Genomic DNA, 14,815 nt, shown 5'->3' with positions numbered 1-14,815 from the left:
GTGGAAAAACAACTCAAGTCTACCTCCATAAACATTCTGAAAATAGACTTTGATTGGGCCACTCAAACATGAATTCATTTTGACTAAAACAATTCCATTAAAGGTCTGGCAGCACGTTTCCGACCATTGTTCTGCTGGAAAGCTAACTTATGCCTCGTGTTGAGCCTTTTGTTTCAGCATTTCCTATAGTCAGTCAGTCTTTGACCAACTTCCTTCTTCCTACTGGAGAAAAGCTTTCTGAAATCATGACGCTTCATGTGCTGATGGTGTGTTTTTGGGTGATTGGGCAATGTCAGTTTGAAGAATCAGAAATGATTTTTCCTATCAATTAGGAATAACTTCACTCTTTCTCAAAGGCCAGACTCATTTACCTAACTTACACAGCAGGTCCTTTAACATCACACTTAAACAGGTCACTGTGGTCGGAGGCTTTATGCTAACCTTCTGGAACCGATGGCCCAGATGTGTTACTGACAGCAGGAACAAGCTACAACCGCACAGACATCCTGTCAGGACGGAGGAGCGGTGGGCCGACTGAACTCCTGGGGCTGAGGTCGCTGCTAGCAGGCAGGACCAGAGCAAGAACGGCTCCTTTCCTGTTTGTTTGTTTGTTTGTTTGTTTGTTTGTTGGTGTTGTATTTTTAAGTCTGTTAAACTTGCTATATTAGTCACCAACCAGAGATTAACATCACTTTATTACCAAGAGACCAATTAGCTAACATTTGATCACTGTAATCGATGTTGATTACAAAACAGCACTGATTAGTTGAGGACAAAATAACAACGTCCTCACTGATTACCAGCTTTGTTGTAAAATTCCTTTGTTCTAGCGCAGTCACTGCACTGATAGAGCGACAGTCCTCACAAAAACCGAGCAGAGAAACTGTGAAATGTTGCGGCTAAACTTCAAAAACTTCAACAGACAACTTTCTATGTCAGCTAACCGCAGCTCATGCTAGCACTTCCTTCTGTAGGTTCACGCTCTACATTGTGAACAGAGACGATCACCTGACCTCCAGCTGAGCCCTTAAAATCTCAGCACCATTTTCTAAATGAGTTAATTTAGCATCACGACCACACCTAAGATTTCCAGAATAGCTCTTTTAACGTGTGTTCACTTCTAAAGCAGCTCATGAATGACTGTACTGCCCTCTGCTGGCTGACGTCCTAACTGCATATTTGAATCTCAATCAAATACTCTGAATGTCACATTACCAACATCATTTAAATACTTTTATCTGTAAAGTCACTATAGCAACCTTCACTTCATCACAAGTCCCAAAGCTTGTTTTAGGAAAAAACTGTTGGTGGAGTTCATGATGTTGAGATTATCACACACACAAAAAAACTCCTGAACCATAACCAGGAAAATATACATTTATTTTACAAATATAAATAAAAAATTCACTTCACTTTGAGGTTAAGCATAAGAAAGAATAAAGATTAAGATTACAGAAAATCTGGCTGTTGATTGTGATTAGTTAATGTTTAGCTTCACTTTGATTTTTTTTTTTTTTTTTTTTTTGCAGTCAGTGAACACACCCCTCTAAAGTGTCATCAAATCTTACTGACAATAGTCTGGAATCTGCTAATGAGGAAAGAAAAAATAGATATTTAAAAAAGAGAGACAGACAAATCAAGGTGATTTAATAGAGAGTATTAAGTACATACAACAGAAAAGTTGTTCTGTTTTAACATTTTGAATGCTCTTTTAGTTTTTAAACATTAATATTTACCTCCTGTTTTGCATGCAACAGCAGCAAAACATGAGCCTTCCTTTAGCTAGCCTTTGATAGCTTCTAACACATTTTCATTTAGAGGCTTTCTCACCATCAATTGAAATTGACATTGTTCTAAAAAATTTTTACGTAAAATGTATTATACAAAATACAAGCTCAATAAAGTAACCCAGTTATTTAAAATGTCCCTTTTCACTGACAGCAACAGCTTGTTGTCATGGCGAAGATTTCTGAAAATAATTGGAACAAAACCTCGACACATTTCTTATATTTCACCGGATCAATAAACTTTACATGCTGGCAATCCTTAAGCATAACAAGCATTTAAATTTAGCTCATGTGGTTCATCCAGTTTCATTTTTAATCTTGATGTCTTTTCTTTTTAAAACCAGTGTTTTTGATTCAGGTCAGAAAAATATATCAACTTGATAAAACTACATTTGATCTGCTTTAATGTGTTTTATCATAACAGATAACTGATAGCAATTGATTGCAACCCGTGTCACAGACATTCAGTGGGTGGGAGAAATGTGTGAAATAGACACAACACATTAGATACCGTTAACCTTTAATGTAGAAGAAAAGCAGATAAAATCTCATGGCATCTTAAAAATGAGAACAAAGCTGCAGAAATTATTCACAAACAACATGAAAGTCATCTCTTTGGTATTTTTGCAATGTCTATGTAACCAACAGATACATTCAAGCTTAATGTTGATAAAACAAATAACAAAAACAAAAAATTGATAGACTCAGAATTCATAGAATTATAAGCGCGTTCAGAAAAGGTTCCAGCTCGGTGGTGACTGGATGTATCTGAGCATTACAGCATGTTGCGATGATGTTATTTCTCAGTACAAAGCTGTTAATGGGTTGATAAGGGAGACATGTTGCGGTGACTTCCTGAAGGCGGAGTTTCGGAAAGAACAGGAGTTTTTAAAGAGACAGAGGCCCAATTTCAAGGCGTTACGTTAAGAAGCAAGATTTTGTTTAAGTCGTTTGATAAGCATAGCATTTGATGTAAAACATAGTCTTCTATGAAACGTAGTTACTTCATTATGCCATAAAATGGCACTTTGTGCCTGGAAAACACTGGAGAGCTCTGACAGACAAAAAACAAAACACAAGAAAAAAACCCCAAACAGTACTAATCTAAGACAACAAAATCCAAGAAGCATAAGTAACAGGATACAAGAATAAACACGAATATTGAACACAAAGAAATGAACTCATCTGGCAAGTCCTCTCAGATCTAATTGAAAAAAAAAATCAATTAATAAAAACAGTTACTCTAGTTCTATGTCAATTTTAAACACGCGTGTTGAAATCAGTTTCATTCTTTATTTTTCTTTTCATGTTTCAACTTGTAATTTGTTGATTTCTATCACTAATTGGTGACGAGTCTACGAGAGTAGAAAGCATCCTTCAATAATTACAACTCACTTCACAGACTCTGTCAGATCTAAGTTATGATTCTGGCCGGGTCATTTCCAAGTGCAGATGTGAAATCTAGTCAGAACAAAATCTGTCAGGGCTTCAATTAATTCTGCACTTGACTGAATTTATTTATTTTTTTTAGTTCCATTCTACTACTACACTCTGTGGTAAACACATTCACTCCAGATGGGATCCTTTCTCCTTTGTGGTCTACTGCGCAGCGCAAAAAAAGCAGCATAATACGCCGTTTGTCCATTGTAAGGATCCTGGAAAGCAAAAGGTTTGTTAAAATTTTGCACACATAAAAAAATACAGTAACTGTTATGCTACATATATAATATCAAATAGAAAAGGACTGATGAAAAAAAAATCGCTCACCTTCACATCTGGCTTATGGGATGACCCTTTTACAGACTCTGCAGGTAAAAGCAGAAGTTTAATTGGGTTTTTTTTGTTTTTTTTTGTTTATTTATTTATATACAATTTTTACAGAAGAGGATTAGCGCCAAAAAAAAAAAATTCTGACTTTAGTCTTTGGAGAAGAAAGTCAAAATTCTGAAATTAAAGTCAGAATTTTAGGGAAAAAAATCTTTTTTTCTGTGATTCAAATCCTAAACATATATGTTCAAATGTGTTTTATTAACAGAGATAAAGTGACAAAGTACAAAAAGCAGTTTGCGAATTTACTACCTCTTGAAACCATTACAGCCATGTCAACAGCTGACATCAAGAGTTTCTCATAACTGCCAATAAGTCATTTGCATCACTGTGAATGAATTTTTATCAATTCATTTATTAAGATCCATATCAATATGTACACGTTGGAGGATTTTCAGGCTAGAGCGTCAAATTAAGTTGAGTGAAATCAGAATTTGGAGAATACACTTTGGATTTGGATCTAATCTTTGTTCAATGTTGAAACAAGTTTCATAACCTCAAGCAAATAAATGAAGAAAGAAAAATCTGAAGAAATATATCATGAGTCTAATTTAGATTTTTACTACATTGCATGTATAGGTACATGAATTTGAAGCTGTAAAAGTGTTTAAAAAATCTGTTACTTGAACGTTCGAAGCTCCTTTTCTTGTGCATCACACACAGTGAGAGCGTCAGTAAAACACTCAGCAGGGAGGTGAAAGAAAAGGCTCCAGCCCATAAAGTAGTCTCTAAACTGTTGGCATCTGCAGAAGCACAGCAACATAAACCTTCTGTTTGAGTTAAAATAGGTAATGTGTGTTTTTGGTTTGTTTGGTATTGCAGTTGCTCACCTTTTAAGTCCAGCTTTGTTCCTTTTCCGAACAGAATGTGTCCACATGAGGCAACCGCACAGTAGTAGGTTCCAGCATGGGAGGCGTCCAGTTTGCCAATCGGCAGCTTGTACACACAGCTGTGCGTCTCAGCGCTGGATTTGTTCTTGCACAGCTTGTTCTCACCCCCTTTGCTGTGAATGAGTCCTGGCTCAGAATATTCAGAGGTTTTAAACCAGTAAACGCTGTGCTCCCCGCCACAGGTCCCAGTTTGTACCGTACAGTTCAGGGTCACAGAGCCAACGGGCCGGAGGGTCTCCAGTGCTGACTGATGAACTGAAGTTTGCAGCCTGGAACCTGTTTGTTCTACATACACCATTGTGCCTTCAGCAAAATCCAGCCTGTATAAGTAGCTACTAGCACAGAAGTAAACTGCAGAGTCTGAAATCCTCAGATCTCTTATCTTCAAGTGATTTTTGCCTGTAGTGGTCTCCAGCTTAAAGCGCGGATTGTTTCTGAATTCATGGTGGAACGTGGCGTTCGTCTCGTACTTGTAGTAGGTGGAGACCAGCCTTGGCTTCTGTCCCAGATTTTGCCGGTACCAGTAGAACCGTGCGTCCACAACGCTTTCGTAGAAGCATTGCAGAGTCAAGTTGTCTCCCACTTTAGCGAACACGAAATGTTTGTCTTGGCGAACAGATAACAATTTTTGGGTCTTTGTCCGAGCTGTGGTAAAAAAAAAAAAACAAAAAAAAACAAACTACATGATAAACATATAACAAGTTGGTACAACACACCGAAATGTGGAACTTGTGCATAGACTCACCCATTGTCCCCAACAACAAGAACATCAGATAGACAACAAAGCGTTTGCATGTCATGGTGTTCAGATTGCTGTTCTGATTGAGAAGAACCTTGACCCATTTTTCAGTTTTCAAAGATAAGGATGTACAAGGTTTGATTGGCCAATCAGAGGTGACGCAACGTCCGGTATTTCAGAAACTTGGTCACATGTCCACAGTCAGCTTCAGAGCCACATTCTTTCTGTGTCATCCTACTCAAACAATGGCCCTCTGTAAGTGCTACTTATATTCTGTATATAGGCTACAGTGAACAGGAAACAGTTAATAAAAGTTTTCATATTATTTATTCCAATTACAACTGTGAACTTCCATAGATTTTATTGGGATTTAATATTGCAAACACAAGTTGCATCACACTTCTGAAATGGAGAGAAAATAACATGATTTTTCCAGACTTCAACAAATACAAATATGAAAAGATTACTGAGTCTTTGTAACTACCTCCCACTCCTCTAAATGAAAACCTTGCCATATCAAATATGTACCAGGAAATGGTATTACACTGGGCTAAGCAAAGTTAACGCAATGCCACATATTTAAAATATTGAAAAATAAATCTCCTCTCCTCTCTGGGATTTGTGGGTCTTAAGCAACACGTCCAAAGGATGTAGCAGCAGGCCGGCATCATCCAGCTGATTTAAAAAATACTTCTTCCTTTATTTATTTAATATTGTCGAAACCTTTAGGATTGTGATCAACTTACTTTTAAATTTTACATAACTATTATTATTATAATGTGTATCAGTGTTTTAGATCAATAAACTGAATAAAATACATTATGTGCTGCTCACTTCTTTAAAATGAAGTTAAAATCTGCTGTCACTCATAAGGAATATTCCATTGTGTTTGAGATTTGAGGGTACACTCTTATTACCATGGTTACTCACATTGATGGAAAAGAGAAAAAAAAAAGTCCAGTTTTGCATCTTTGTATAATAATTGTTGAGTTCAAAGCGTTATGGTTCAGGACAGACATGAAAGAAAAATGGAAAAAGGAGCCCAAATGTGACTTCCAGAAGTTTATTTGATTGAAAACTGACATTTAGATCGATGACAGAAGACTAACTGAATATAGATTCAATAGACTGATTGATACATCAGTTTATTAGACGTTTGCACAGCAAACGTCTTACCTGTTCAGGTTCGATTCTATGCAGACGATGTGATTCTCTTTCTGTTTTTCTTCCACCAGGAAGGCCGCCCAGCGTAAAATTGTTTCCTGAGTCTGTGTGTGCACAGCTGTGGTGATTGTGAGGTTGTTTTATTGTGGCAACCCCCTGGAGGAAAGTGCCAAAACGACATCAACACATGGACAGGATGTATTTGCACGTACCTGGAGATGAAAGTCGGCATCTCCTAGAACATTGTCTGGTGTTTCAATCCAAATTGAAGAGCTTGAGACGTTCAAATGTCTGGGTGTCACTTTGCAGATGGAGCTCCCATAAAAACTTGGTTTCTGTATGGCAGTCACAAATCACAAGTAGTGTCAAAAGTCACCAAAAAAGGGGAACACAATAAAAGTGACCAGGATGAGCTGAAGTACATGTAGAAGGAACTCAATGTGCAGCTAAAAATGCCATAGTGTGATTCTTCTGCCTTGTTAATTTTCTATTTATATCAACACTAATAAGAAAGACAAAGTTTTTTGTAAGGTAGTCACAATAACAACGATTACAGAACAATGTATTACATTAACACTTAAGTGCGAGGAGACATATATATATATATATATATATATATATATATATATATATATATATATATATATATATATATATATATATATATATATGTGGTAACTACATCTATTTATATATATTTGATGAAGGCCATCCTCATGGATGTGGATGATCCATGCTCTTAAATCTCCCGTCTCTGCTTTAAACTTTTCCAGATCTTTTCTTAAATAAGACACCAGACGTCATCTGTTTGGATTTAGATTCATGTAGAGTATAATTTATCTACCCTGTCTTTGTGTTTTCATTCTCTTTGACTGATTCTTTATGGTAATACTTACTACATTTTAAATGCTTGGTTATTTGAGCTATATGCCCGACCAAGATTTACTTCTCACACTGACAGAGTAAATAAATAAACTGTTGTTCTTTTCACCCAAATTACTCGCTGACAGTGAGTGAGAATGGCAACAGCAACACTCTTCTAAGAAATCAAAATAGGTCAGAAACAAGAGGAGCTGCTGCTTTGCGGTACCACTTGGTTTTTGCTCCACTGTGACTCGGGCTTCAAAGCAGAAAATTCAGGTCAGTTTTGAGGAGATGAGTTTCCTGTGGGCTTCTGCAATGAAAAGCAAGGCCACATTCGGGGCCCATTTTGGAGGCATTTTGCTGCTGGCAGTAGAAATATCTTTTCATTTCTCAAACCGAGTGCCTTTATGTAAAGATGGTGAACCGCACAGGCGCACTCTTTCAAATCAAAGACCAAAGTAGACGATTGCCGTCTGTTGTTGTAAACGTTCACATGCAGTCCGATTTCGCGGTGGTTAGCAGTAACCAATGTTGCAATGTTTCTGAGACGGTGGGCTGCAGCTGCGCTGTGATCACTCATGTTTCCTTTATTTCATATTCGTCTTGTTGGGCTTCTGCGAGTGAAGATAAAAGGGAGCAAAGCTCTGACACTATCGCTTCAAGCCACCCTCTACCGATATTGTCGAACCAGACCAAGAGCGAGACCTAACTTGTACCGAGGTCCAGTCATTCAGAGCTCACATGTTAAAAGAATGAATCACTTCTGCCGTTTCCATCTCAAGCATCAATAAAAACTCTCTCTCATTCTAGTTTTCAGTCGTCTAAGCAAATCCTCAGAAATTTATGCTATAACAGTTAATAAAAATTATAAGTCCCGATGGTTTATTTCAAAATGTAGTTTGGAAATGCTGCTACCGAAAAGTAGCAGCATTTTGGTAGCAGCTGAATGCTTAACTTAGCATTCAGTAATCATACTGAGGTCAGGCAACCCTCTTATCAGACTCAAGATTACTCTTTGACAAAGAAACTTTATCTTCAGAGGATTTGTGTGTAATAATCCAGTTAAAGAAAACAGCCAACATTCATAGTAAAAAAATAAAAATCTTAAATCGCAATGAGAAAGCTTTGAGAAACATTAAATGTCTGTTGTAAAGATTTATGAAAAGCCGAACTCCACTGATGTAAACTATGATGTTAGTCTCTAATGACGTGCCTCACTTTGAACTGCCTTGCTGCGGAAATGTGCGATGCAAACAAACTTGATTGGTTGACTTGGTACAAAGAAAAGACAATCGGCTCAAAAGGTTTGCATGGCAACATGGGTACCCAAACGTGTGACAAATTATGTTTGTTTTTCAGATGTAAAAATGTTGTTTGGGAAGCCTGGGAGTCGGATTACAATTGCAAAGCCACTCTGTTCTTGTTGCGCAACAAGACCATTTTGCATGGAAAACAAAATGATCTCCTTGAATGACCCCTACAAGGGCTGAAATCTTTCATAATTTCAAAAAATATATTTTTTTCTTCATGTTTGTTCTGTAGTTAGCCACGTTAACCTGTTACATTAACAACATTCAAACAAGTCTACTGGTCTATTCAATGTTAGCCTTTAGGTTCTATTAGATTCAAATTGAAAGTATTACAATTGCATACACAGAATTGGATGAACATGGATGGAATAAAAGGTTAAATGTCTGGCCCTGAATCTGGACCGTAACTTAATAACATGGTTTAATTGACTGGTAACAGCTTCTGGAAAACTTTAGTTCATAGTTTAAGAAACCTAAAATTGTGATTCTTTCATTTTAATAGATAAGCATTATCTATTATAATAAGCATTATCTACTACAGTTACCAATGTTTGCACAAAACACAGTAAAGAAATTGGTCAAGTGAAATTTCTAAAGTCCATTTCAGCAATAATCACCTTCAAACACACATCAAATGCAGTTATTAATAATCCGATGCAATTCTAAACAGGTGGAAGTCAGTGTTTCAGCAGTTTTGCAGTTTTCTGGAATTTTGTTCCTGTTTTGAGGAGCATGGAAGCTGAATGCTCTCTTCTCCATGTTTGGTTCTGGTTCTGTGGATGCAGAGTTAATGTGAACCAGAACCAGGAGACCTGAGAGGTGTGGAAGGCTGATCGAAGACAACACAATTTGCTTGTTTCAACACAAAGTGGTGCTTGCAGGATGTTCATGTAACACGTGCAGCTACGCTCACGCAGTGGCGTTTCCTCAGGCGAGACATTTGCCTGGGAAACTCAGCAGAGCTGAAGGTAGACAAACCTGTGTTGTGTGTTCAGCAGAAACATTTGCCTGCCTTTGCACACGGCGGTGGTGCCAAACGATTTGCATCAAAAGCCTTAAGACACGTTTTCTAAGACTCGAAAACCTATTTGGTCCTCACACAATGTGCATCCGTAACAGCAGGTGTCTCCTACAGAGGAGGATCACGATGAAGGGGATTTTATTAGGGGTGTTTTTTCTCGCAAGTGAGTGATTTGGATTTGTTTAAACAAATGTTTCAATTAGAGGGAAAATCCCAAAGTGATTATGTATTTTTATCTTTCAGATTCTCTCGTCCTCTCTTCCGGTCTTACCCATCATTACCGCTTTTTCGGTCAACCTTTGACTTGGGCTGAAGCGCAGGCCTACTGCAGGCGGACGCACGCAGACCTGGCAACCGTGGAGAACTCCGAAGAACTGGACCTGCTTCTGGACACACTCCGGTCCGCCGGCTACAGCTCCAACGTCTGGATTGGTCTGTACAGCGAGATCGACTGGAAGTGGTCCGACTCTTACACCGGGACCGGGGCTGACTACAGGCACTGGAGGAGTGACTTGAACGAACCGGAGTTTGAGAGCGCCAGGCAATTCTGCGTGAATTCCGGGAGCGCCGGGAATTGGTGGGATGATGATTGTGCGCTAAAACTTCCGTTTATTTGTTACAGCGGTGAGGAGCTTCGTCACGGCTTTTAAAATAACAATGATAGTAATAATAACGAAAATAAATTTTTTGAAAACTCTGTTCTCTGTTTTTTCACTTTCTTATCTGTAGGAACGCCGGAGTCGGCCATATTTTCTCTTCAGAGTGAGCAACGGAACTGGTCCAGCGCTCAGAGGTTCTGCAGAGAGAACTTTGTGGACCTTGCAACCGTGAAAACAGATGCAGAAAACCAGATACTGGATAACAAAATAGATTCTTCAGCCTGGATCGGTCTGTACAGGGATCCAAACCTTTTTTGGTCTGACGGCAGCGACTTCCTCTTCAGCAACTGGGACTCTGTCATCAATCCAATTGGCTCAATGCCGGTCATATGTGGCGTCACGTCTTCTGGGCGACTGGGAAAATGGAGATTTTTGCCCTGTGAAACTAAATTACCATTTGTCTGCTACAGTGGTGAGTATTTAACTGCACGTCTGCAACCTGCACTACACACAAAAAAACTTGTGCGAACATCTGTCTTTTTCCATGGTTGCTTATTTTATCTTACTGTTTAAAACAATGATATGAAGGATCATTAAACATCTGCTCTTCTTGATGAACCAGTATTTAGAAAGGTGGTGAAGCTGAGACTGAATGTGGAGAACGCCGTAGATCCGAATGACCCGGTTCTGAAAGCAAACATCCTGACAAAGGCAAGTCTGACAGGGTCTGACCGATACATGAAGTCTTCATATGCATTACACACGTGCTTGTGTATTGCATTTTGTGTATATATGTCATAGTCCATCTCCGACACGTGAAGTGACCCGTTGCTGCTCAACGCGATTTACAAATGCGAATCCAGGAAGTGTACCATGCATGTGAATTCAGCTGGTTTCACCCATAATCCATCCACTGAAAATGAAAAGAGTAGAAATGCAAATCTCACACAGACACTAACATTAACTGGCAGACAAATTTGTTACGAATGAGTGGAAAGAAAAATGTCACAGTGGAAAAAAAAAAAAAATCACCTTTTAGAGTTTAAAACAAAGCCATTAAGTGAACTCAGCAGCTAAATGATCTGAGCAGCTCAGACGTGAATTTAACTTTTTTCTGCACGATGAAAACTAGAGCTGCACATAAAGATGAGTAGCAACCAGATGAATTTACTTTAATAAGTACTTAGTAGTTATACACATTAAACTTTTTCATCTCTCACATGCTGTTTTACTCTTGCGTGAGAAGTGCTCTGGAACATTACTTTTTACATTTATTTTGGTGAAAATAAAGAAGAAGAAAACATAATAAAGACAGCGAAAAAATTTTGACTAGGAGAGAGAAGTTCAGCAGGATGCTAATTAAAAAATATACAGCAGGAGCTGCAGAGGAATCTAAGGGTTCATCCACCCAGTCCTGGTTAGTTCACTTTAGTCAAACTCGTGTCTATAACACAAGCAGAAAAATGGCTCTTGCTGCTACAATCTGACATCGATCCATTTTTTGGTTTGCATTTCGTGACGATGGAAGTTATGCATAATATTTGCATAAAATATTAAATCAAAGATCCAGAATGTATATAAACGGTACACTTCAGATTTCCGTAGTTAACAAAACCTTTAAAAAGCAGACATTGTAATTCAACCTCAACATATATGCACCACTGTCCGTCTTTCTGTCTGTCTGTCTGTCTAATCCTGATAAAATACATATGAAAATAGTAAAGGGTGAATGTATATGAAAATTTTGCACAGCGGTGCACATTTCGATGCATAATTCAAATGAAAATGTTTGTTTGATTTTAAAAAGAAAAGACGTTTTTTCTTAAAACGGTGTGTGTGTTTTTTTTGTGTGTGTGTGTGTGTGTGTCCCAGCTCCAGGACAGACTGCAGCAGAGTGGAGTGAGTGGAGCCGCCCTGAAGTGGAGAGAGCGACATGCTGGAGGAGTCTTCCTGAGGGAACAATGAGATCCAAAATATAACCCCATGTTCATTTATGATAGCTCATTTTTAGCATGTATTTAAATGCTCTATAAATAATCTGCATGCTGCCTCTACCGGCACGTCGTCCTCCACACACTGAAATGTGCAGAGCTTTGCATTGTGGCGTCTCAAACCTCCACGTCACTCAGGGAGCATGTGGGTAGAGTTCACAAAAATTATGCTCAAGTAAAAGTAGAACTACTACAGCATAGTAGTACTCAAGTAAAAGTAAACAGAAGTTATTCAAGTAAGAGTAAAAAAAAGGATTCCGTAAAACAGCCCCGCAAATTATGACTGCTTGACCGTATTTGATGGTACGATGAGATTCAATATTTTACAATGTTAGTGTCTTCAGATAGACTAACAATATTACAATTTTACACAAATTCTGGCATTTCCGAAACAAAAATGAAAAAAACTAAGTAGCCCTTTTCTGTTTCCATTTTTTCTGTGTAAAACGTATGAAACTAGTGCTTACAGTAGATTCCCCCCAAGGCAAAGGAAAAATAGAGCTGCAAAATTTTACGTTTCTACTTTGTACTGTCATGTTATGAAAATCTAAATATTTATATTAAATGAACATAAAAAAATTATGTAAATGCCAAAATGATATTCTTGTCATGTAGATAGTTCTCTTATTATTTAATGAAGATTTCTTCTGCACTGAAGTTACAGCTAACCCAGATTCACTTGACTTTACCAACAGCCCCCTCTAGAGGGAGCCCGTTTTTATTTGTTGGTTATTACTCAACTGCTCCTGTCAAACTAGTTGCTCTGTCATTTTTGTTAGAGGGGGGGGGGTAACTGTTCAATGCATGTATGTGTATCTCTAAAACTGCTAAAATGACAAAAATAAAGTATATTTAAAAAAAAAAAAAGCAAAAAGGGCTGTCGTCCAATCAGCGATTTCCCAGGTCTACCACTGGGGCGCACTTCTTCCGTTTTGTTAATGTTGCTGTGTTTTTCAATTTGTTGTTGTCTTTTTGAGAATTGTAATTGCGCTTCGTTAATGTTGTGTTTTTGTAATTTGTATTTGTGCTTTCAATTTGTTGAAGTGGTTTGCACCTCAGGGCCACCTGAGGTAAATTTAAAAGCCTGGCAGAGGACACAAGGAAAGAAGGGAATGTGAAAAAGGAAAGATAGGAAGAAGTGAAAGACACAAAGGAGGAATGAATGAAGAAAAATAAGTGAGGAAAAAGAGAAAAAACAGTGAAGGGCACATCAAAGGACTGACAGATGATTTAAAGCTGCAGTTGCAGTATATGTTTTATAAAAAGAAAATTTAAGCTGCCCTTCTGTCCTGTCAGTATAATATGAAACACATAATCTGTGTAAAAAAAATCTACCTTCTCCACCTCCACAGCTTCTGATCAAAAACAACCAATCAGAGCCAGGAGGAGGGTCTTAGCTCTGTCAATCATGCCTGTGTACATGCTGATAAATTTGCTAATGACAGAGAAGCAACTTTCCGTTCGAGGAAAACTGGCTGAAGTGGTTGAGATAAGAGGTGTGCAAGACGACATGTTTTGATATCAATCCAAAGCCGTGTAAAAATAAAATTTTTATTATGATGAAAAGTTTATTACGTTAAACTTTTTATTTAATTAAGTTTAATATAATAATAAACTTCTGACCTTTTGGTGTTTTTGTATGTAGGTGTATATAAAACACTTTCATAACATTATTAACATGATTTATGTGCATTTTTCCTAACTAACCAAAGTTAAAACAAAGGATCAATTGAGACCAAATCAAAAGTAAATCTTCTTTATGGTAGAATTGAGAATGCAAAAACAAAGCAAAATTTCAAGAGGGAATCTGAGACTAAAATATCAATCTTACTATCTTGCCATCTAACTGGGTATCAATATTATCAATATTGATCCACCAACCTCTAGCTGCTGAGAAAACCAAATTCTAACAATAGCTAGAGAAGACAGCACAGAGTCACTGAACAAGACAAAACAGGTTCAGGTCTTAATAAATATATTTTTTAAAAATGTGGGGGAAATGATTGAGTTTTTGGTGCTGAATCCTGATACATAAAGTTGCGTTGTTGTCAGTAGCTGTGGCAACGAGTCTTTGTGGAGCGTAAAGCCGACACGGAGAGCGAGAAAAGAACAACGAGTAGTTTTGAGTATTTTTTTTCCCATTGCAGATCACTGAATGAATCACACCTACGTCTCCAGGTGTCACTTTAACGGACTAGTTCGACAGCGACTGCGGCTATGAACGGCATGTGAAAGAATTGTCTCATTAGGCGGTGGAATAAATTTGTGCTAAAACTTTTTGTGGCAATAGTTTAATAACATGTTTTGCAAATTACTTCATTTTGTTCAACATCCTCCATATAAAAATCTGAACTACTACCAAATTATTGATCCAGCGCTGTTTCTCTTCAGAACTAGACTAGTTCATCTGATTCGTCTTCAGTGACCGTCTCATTCACGGCTCGCCTCAAACTCTCGCTGTCACCATGTTGTTTGTTTTCTCAGCGCAGCCTGATTGGTAGAAAATGTTCAGGTTGGGAGGGGCGAGGGACTAGTGATGCATTCGCAGGTGTCGGATAAACCATGCTCCCAATGAATTTGATAAGGAAAGCTTATTATTTGAACAACAATTTATACTCAATAC

At 37.9% G+C, this 14,815-nt stretch overlaps 2 protein-coding genes across 2 annotated transcripts; one reads left to right on the top strand and one right to left on the bottom strand.

Annotated features, from left to right (window-relative positions):
• Positions 1–2,346: 2,346 nt before the first annotated feature.
• On the bottom strand, positions 2,347–5,253 carry LOC122820641. The gene is made up of 5 exons (XM_044098214.1): positions 5,250–5,253; positions 4,445–5,149; positions 4,238–4,357; positions 3,555–3,592; positions 2,347–3,442 (listed from the first exon to the last, which is right to left on the bottom strand). Exons 1-5 carry the CDS (start codon positions 5,251–5,253, stop codon positions 3,332–3,334), a joined length of 978 nt encoding a protein of 325 aa, XP_043954149.1. The 3' UTR covers positions 2,347–3,331.
• Positions 5,254–9,553: 4,300 nt separating this feature from the next.
• On the top strand, positions 9,554–13,067 carry LOC122820735 (C-type mannose receptor 2-like). The gene is made up of 5 exons (XM_044098317.1): positions 9,554–9,765; positions 9,846–10,226; positions 10,332–10,673; positions 10,824–10,912; positions 12,074–13,067. The coding sequence occupies exons 1-5, from the start codon at positions 9,684–9,686 to the stop codon at positions 12,164–12,166; spliced, it is 987 nt and encodes a 328-aa protein (XP_043954252.1). The 5' UTR covers positions 9,554–9,683; the 3' UTR covers positions 12,167–13,067.
• Positions 13,068–14,815: the final 1,748 nt, after the last annotated feature.

Source organism: Gambusia affinis, linkage group LG18 (genome assembly GCF_019740435.1).
Source record: "Gambusia affinis linkage group LG18, SWU_Gaff_1.0, whole genome shotgun sequence".
Taxonomy (NCBI): domain Eukaryota; kingdom Metazoa; phylum Chordata; class Actinopteri; order Cyprinodontiformes; family Poeciliidae; genus Gambusia; species Gambusia affinis.
This window is presented reverse-complemented; position numbering and strand designations above follow the sequence as displayed.